The sequence below is a fragment of the Syngnathus acus genome, chromosome 22 (assembly GCF_901709675.1).
Source record: "Syngnathus acus chromosome 22, fSynAcu1.2, whole genome shotgun sequence".
NCBI lineage: Eukaryota > Metazoa > Chordata > Actinopteri > Syngnathiformes > Syngnathidae > Syngnathus > Syngnathus acus.
In genome coordinates, this window is record NC_051106.1 from 10361136 (window position 1) to 10367761 (window position 6626).

At 47.2% G+C, this 6626-nt stretch overlaps 2 protein-coding genes across 2 annotated transcripts; one reads left to right on the plus strand and one right to left on the minus strand.

The window, feature by feature from the left end:
• Positions 1–170: 170 nt before the first annotated feature.
• gemin2 (gem (nuclear organelle) associated protein 2) lies at positions 171–2112 on the plus strand. Its single transcript, XM_037240958.1, has 10 exons — positions 171–432; positions 517–598; positions 700–789; positions 875–934; positions 1009–1125; positions 1206–1250; positions 1328–1396; positions 1496–1606; positions 1680–1738; positions 1874–2112. The coding sequence occupies exons 1-10, from the start codon at positions 314–316 to the stop codon at positions 1911–1913; spliced, it is 792 nt and encodes a 263-aa protein (XP_037096853.1). The 5' UTR covers positions 171–313; the 3' UTR covers positions 1914–2112.
• Positions 2113–2551: 439 nt separating this feature from the next.
• On the minus strand, positions 2552–6118 carry pnn (pinin, desmosome associated protein). The gene is made up of 9 exons (XM_037240950.1): positions 5962–6118; positions 5415–5519; positions 5050–5121; positions 4908–4983; positions 4730–4824; positions 4394–4469; positions 4163–4318; positions 3953–4091; positions 2552–3862 (listed from the first exon to the last, which is right to left on the minus strand). Exons 1-9 carry the CDS (start codon positions 6072–6074, stop codon positions 2631–2633), a joined length of 2064 nt encoding a protein of 687 aa, XP_037096845.1. The 5' UTR covers positions 6075–6118; the 3' UTR covers positions 2552–2630.
• Between the last annotated feature and the right edge of the window lie 508 nt (positions 6119–6626).

Sequence of the window (6626 nt, forward strand, 5' to 3'; positions counted from 1 at the left end):
GACATGGGTTCCCTTCAAGTAAAAATTCATGTCATTAATATGAATGAACAACTCAATACTTTAGACAAATCACGTAGAATATGTATTTCTAGGACGGGGAGAAACGGTTTTAGACTTTGCCCTTTTCTGGACCAAGACAACACACGTGACGCTGTCTGCGCGCGCATAATGATGATGTCATCAAAACGCGTTTGTTGGCAAGATGGCGTCCCAAGTGAAATAGTTTTGACGACGCCCGCAAAAGGCAACATTTCTTTTGCTTTCTGCAGAATTATATGTCTCATTTAAGGTTTGATACACGTCGTCACACAACATGAAGTCTGACGTGGAGGATTTAATGCCGCGGCTGCTGCCGATTGAGTGCAGCGGAGACACGCTTCTAAACCTGGATGGTCCGCCAAGAAACCCCCAAGAGTATCTTCGACAAGTCCAGTATGCCTACTTTTGGGTTCCATTGTTGAACCGAAAAATATTCATTCAGGTCTATCTACTCATTGCTCTTCCCCTCCCCATCAGGTTAGAGGCAGCGTTATGTCCAGAAGTGGTGGTCGCTCAGATTGACCCCAAGAAGTTAAAGAAGCAAACTGTCAACATACCTGTGAGTGACATGTGCTTTTAGTTTTTCTTCATGTGCTGGGATTGATCCAAATATTATTTTCGATTTGAATTTTTGGGAGCATCAATTGACGTGTGTTGCAGGTGGCCGAGTGCCACGCTGCTCCAGCTGGTTTCTCTCCCAGCCTAGATTGGCAACAGAGGCAAGTCAGCAATTTTTCCGATGTTAGGCAGGTGATTAAAAGCAACGACCTACAGTATCCACACTGAAATCCGCATCCTCCATTGAAACACTCCTGACCTTTTCGGCATTTTTCAGAGTATCACAAAGAACAGACAACACTGGAGCAGCCACTCTCTTGATGACAATGTCGTGATGGTGAGAACAATGATTTCAATCTCTTTTGTTATTGTGCACCTATGTCACGTATGTATGCGTTTGTTCACGTGCAGCCAAAGCAAGCAGATGAGGAGGGCTGGAAGAGGTTTTGTTTAGGAGAGCTGCTCTATCAAGGTGCATTATCCTCGCACACAGAGACTGATGCAGAAACCGGGCTGGACTACAGCAAGGTTGGAGAAAATAACATTCGGATTCCTCTGCATAGAATTGAGAAGAATCCAGGAGTATTTTTCTTTTTTTCTTTCACCAGGTCGGCTTCCCACCCTTTCTGAGCATTGTCAGCAGACTCAGCCAGGTAGGTTTCGCTCCAAGATCCGCCGCCGCCGCTATTCGGAATCAACCTTCCACTCTATGGATTTGCTTTGTCTGCAGTCCACCGTGTTGACAGTGTTGGACATTCTGATCAATTGCTTTGAAGAAAGAGATTTTGGGCCCCAGTTGGTGAGTTGGTGCCTCTGTGGACAATAAAGAGCACCCATTGGCCTGGCCTTCCTAAGTACTCCCAAATAAACGGGGCTCTTCTACCCCCCTTTGTCACAGGGCCACTGGTTGTATGCATTGTTGGCCGCTTTGGAGAAACCGTTGCTTCCTGAGGCCCATTCTTCAATCAGGCAGTTGGCAAGAAGATGCGCTCAACTACGTAGTCAGCTGGTAAGATGTTCCAAATGTTGTAGGAACTTGTGTCAAAAAGACACTTGTTGATTTACTGACCTGCTTTCTGTAGGCGAGTCAGGACGATGACAACTTGCCTGCCCTCAATCTTCTCATCTGTCTGGTTGCAAGGTAACGGCACATCTTGAGGAATTACTTTTGATGATGGAGCTTGTAATTGAAGCAGGGCGAATCGAAGCATGCGTAAGGGAACGTTGAAATAATTGACTGTTAACCTCAAACAAATGTTGATTTGTTTTTCTGTAGATACTTTGAGCAGAATGACCTAGCAGACCAGCCGGAGTAAAGTTTTGGTTTGTTTGGGACCTTACGGATGACAAATGGATCCCAGGACGACCAGAAGGCTGCAGTCAAGTTACACTGCGGATGGGCATTCTGTTGATGAAGTCATGCATTTTGGTTATTTTTATAGGAGCAGTGAAGTGTGCTATCAGAATGTTGTCCATACAATGCAAAATGAAGCTCGTAAACTGTGGTGACAAGCACCTTCAGTGTGGTCTATCATTCATTATAACACATCTGTACCCAACTAAGCTACACTGGACACCATGCAAGTGTGATGCTGCATATTTGCAGAACAAGAAAAGAAACACACGCTTGCTAATTTCCTCACTTTAAATTTGAAGCAGGGTGGCTGATACAAAACAATGACAAAAACCAAGAAATCACATACCACAACCATGACGTGGATCAAGTGACACAGTAGTCACAACAATTGAAGACAAGCAGTGTGTGGCATATGTCATTGGCATGGTAACACGGAGGAAGGACAGTAAGATGGAAAATGTGCCATCCTTTTACACGAACCCAAAAAAAAGTAAAAAATATTCATTTCAACTGTTTGAAACATTTTGAACGGGTCCAATTAGAGATAACAGAGCTTTCTTGACGGTTACATATTCTTGTCCTAAAATCAATTGAGCAAATCTGGGGACTTCAATTGAATGCGTGATTAGGTTTGACACGATTGCCCCGCAGTCCCCAGCTTCTTTCGGAGCCCTTTTTAGCGTCGTTTGTCCTTCCTTTCTCTGTCCTTATTCTCCCTATCGCTGCAAGCTGACTTGCTCCTGCCTTCATCGCTCTTTCTCTTCCTCCCTTCCTTGCCCCCACTATTCCCTCCTTTCTTGCGATGACTCTTGTCCTCTTTCTTCTTGTCCCTGCCTGCCGGCCTCTTGCCGCGCTTGCCGGCCTCCCGACTACGACCGCTGGACGAGGAGGTCGACGAGGAGGACGAGGAAGAAGAGCGGCTCGAAGCGGATGAAGACGAAGAGCTTCCGCTGGAAGAGGAGCCGGAGGAGGAAGAAGAGGAGCTGCGACTTTGACCGCGGTCTTTCTTTGACTCCTTGGCCTTCTTCCTCCCCCTTGCGCTAGCTTCTTTCTGTTCTTGGAGGACGGCGGCGGGGCCGCCGCTCTGGGGAACCTGCGAATCGGGCTGAGGCTTGTCGGCCGACCCGTCCCCGGATTGCGTTTGCTCGGCCGGATTGGGGCCAGCGGAATCGTTGAGCTCGGACGAAAGAATGGCCGCCGGCTCCCGCTCCTCCGCTTTGGAGGCCATTTGGGATGCGGGAGAGGCCGCCGCCGCCGTCTGGGGGTCGGCGGGCAAGGATGCTGCCGCCTTCCCCGGGTTGAGATTTGGGGGGGCGAGCTGAGCGCTGCCACTCGCCTCTTGTCGGCTCACTTCCATTGGAGACGTGATGTCAGTCTTTTCCCTTTCAAGGTCTGCCGGGGCGCCCTCTTTACTGTGTGTATCCTGCTCCATCTTATGGCTGTCCCCTTGTTCTTTGCCTGCCTCCACCTGTGATACTGGACGCGCCTCGTGATCTTTTTGCTCAGCGCCCACCTCTTTCTTTTCCTCACCTTCCTTCACCTCATCCCCCGCTTCCCTAAACTCCATGGCCTCGTCCTCAATTAAGCCTTCCCTGCTGTCCCCTGCTTCCTCTGGCTCAACTTTCCCTGTGACCTCTCTCGCCTCCCCCTGTTCTCCGTCCACCCCTTTCTCCTTCTCCTCCTCCTCCTCCTCCTGATCCTCATCCTCCTCCTCATCTTCCTCCATGCGTGCCGCCCTCTTGTTACCTGTCACCTTGTCTACCTGACCTGCTGGCTTACCCTCCGCCGAGTGGTCGTTCCGTGTCGCTGCGGCGTTGCCGTCCTGGTCGCGGTTTAGCTGTCGCCGTGGTCGGGACTCCATCTTGTTGATGTGTTCCGTGAATGCCTCGCGCCTTTCTTCAAACACAACTGTTCAAAACACATCATCGTTATATTTGGCCAATCAAAACGGCACAGCGGGCACGGTATTGACGACAAGCTCAAAGAACTCCATCTGACCATTGAGTTTCTTGGTGGAGTCATCGAGGAGTTTCTGGGTAGCGGAGCACATCTTCCCAGGTCGGTAGAAGATGTGTGGCCTGGTCTTGGTGCGAATGAATTTCACCAGGAGGTTATTGTGGCTGGTCCACTCCTCTTGCTGAGCACAAGGGAGAACATGGCAATCATGAAGTGAAGACAACATTTGTGATCTGAGACGATCGGTCTTACCAACTGAGCCAATTCCACTTTCTGTTCGAGTAGTCTCAGCTCAGTCTGCTTGGCTCTCCTCTCCTCAAACAACTCCCTCTTCTCGCTCTCCAACTTCTTCTTCTCAACCTCAGCCTGAACCTCAAGCTTTTGTTCGATCTCAGAGCGCCGCTTTTGCTGAGAGGGAAAAACCATGCCAAGTTTGAACATTGGTTTTTTTTTCTAACGAGCTTTAACAAGCAAAACACTCACCTTTTCTGTGCAAACATTAGACTCCTGTTTAAATTTTTGCAGGGTCCCCATGAGCAGGCCGAACATGCGCCGATTCCTGACCGAAGAAACAAGAACAGAGTTGTCACTATCGAATATTCTGTTGAATCCACTGTTCTTTCAGTTATTCGAGGGATTCAGATATATTTGGCTTTGAACAATCTTTTCCCCTTACTGCATTGACCATTGCCGTTTATTTGGTATTGTTGAATGACTAAGCAAACAAAAAAGGCAATGCAAGATCACACAAGAGGGTGAACCTGTTTAAAAGAGAGCTACTGCTTAGGTATTGATTCGTGCAGGGAAATCCCATCCCACCTCTGTTTGCCCTTCTCATCCATGGTCTGATCTTGAATGAGGTCCCGGCGTGTTCGCTCTTTGGAGGTAGCTACAACTGACGACTGCAACGCCGGCTGCACGTGTAAGAAAACGAGCGGTAAACAACTTCTCTTCAAACGATGCAGTCTGGTAGTGCCAGCGCTTGAACTCGCTTCACCTTTTTGACATCGTCGTCATCCTCGGCGTCGCTGTCGTGACGCGCATCTCTCCTGGCCCTCTGGTCGCCTGCCAGCCTGCGTACATGAACACATCAGTTCAGTGATTCTGAAAAGAGGAAATGTGAGAGAACCAAGCGTCACCTCAACAGAGCACCCTCGATGTCTCTCTGCTTGGCAGGGGGGCCACCGCCGCCAATGTCGGAGAGACTGCGTCTGAAGATAAACATGTCATAAAATAGTGTATTCATATTGTGAAATGCTGATTGCTTTGGTCTCGGACGCAGACCACAGATGTGTCCAAGTCTTAAAGGATTTCAGGAATTATGTTGAGCCATGTTATGTACATTTATTTAAAACAATTGAAGATAAAGTCATAATAAGTAAATAAAGCTAGATATATGTTGAATTGACAGAATACATGCACTTCATGGTGGTGATGGTACCACCTCTGTCTCACACCCTGAAATGAATGCATTAAGTTGGTTGAAGTTTCTCCTGGGCATTACCTGAGCAGGTTCAATCCTCTTCCTCTACCTCCTCCTCCTCCTCCTCCCACTGCTGCAACTCCGATGCCTGCCATGGGCCCACCGAAGCGGCGCATCTGGCCCGGTCTGAAAAGACAAAGAGTCAAGTTAACACACTTTGCCCAGTGTGAGTTTGTGTCTCAAATTGAGATAGATTGATCTGTGTGTATATATATATATATATATATATAGCTCTCATCCAATAGTCCTTCTTCCAAACAATGAATGAATCATTCCCAGGCCTCCACTCGGGAGCGACATACGTCGATTACCCGTAGACTTCAAAGACCATTTGCATTCGCCGTGTTTTTTTTATTTTTGTATTTTAGTGAAACGCTAGCAGTAATATCACATTTCTCTTCAATTTGTATTGCAAACAAGGAACTAGCAATGCCGCGCAGGGGTAGCGTTTGCTTGCTAGCTAAAAGAACAAGGCTAGCACACTCCCACCCTCAGTACTGTGCAATGGAAAATGTGCTCGTCAAATCGACTGCATAAAAGACACAAAGTTAAAGTTTGGAGGTTTTACCTGGATTCATTGGGATCTCGCCCCGTTAATTTACGAATATTATCGTCAACATTTCTCAAGCCTTCTTTGGCTTTTTCAATCTGGTCTTGCAAGCTCCGCACCGCTACCGCCATCTTGCCCTCGCTCAGCAAAGCGCCAATCACATGTGCTTCTTCTTCTACTACTACTTTGGGATTTGGCCTCATAGAGATACATAGAAACACTAGACCAGAGGGACGCTTTAGCTGGTTGAGGACGTGCAGACCTGTCCACCATCTTGAACCGGGAGTCACGGGAAATGACATTTGTGAACATTTGACCCGCACCGCATTCTTAAACTCAAATATGAAAGCGGTAGTATTCGTAGAAAGCTTTATAAACCGGTGCCACTGCCTGGTTTTTAGTGCCATGTAATAGTGTCCTTCGAAATAAAATATAAATCAAACCAAATGGTTTACTTTTCAAATATCTGCTACAATGTACCATATAGGAATTTTCTATAATACTAATTGGAATTGCAATTTGGAATTAGCATTCCACTTGAATCATCATAGTAATCTAACTCACCCGAATGTTTTGAAGGAAACACCTAATTTGGCAAACTCAGCATTTTAGAGGCTTGGTACATTTGGTTTATTGTCATATTGATTGACATGAGACTCTGTGGTCATGTGATTAAGTGTGCA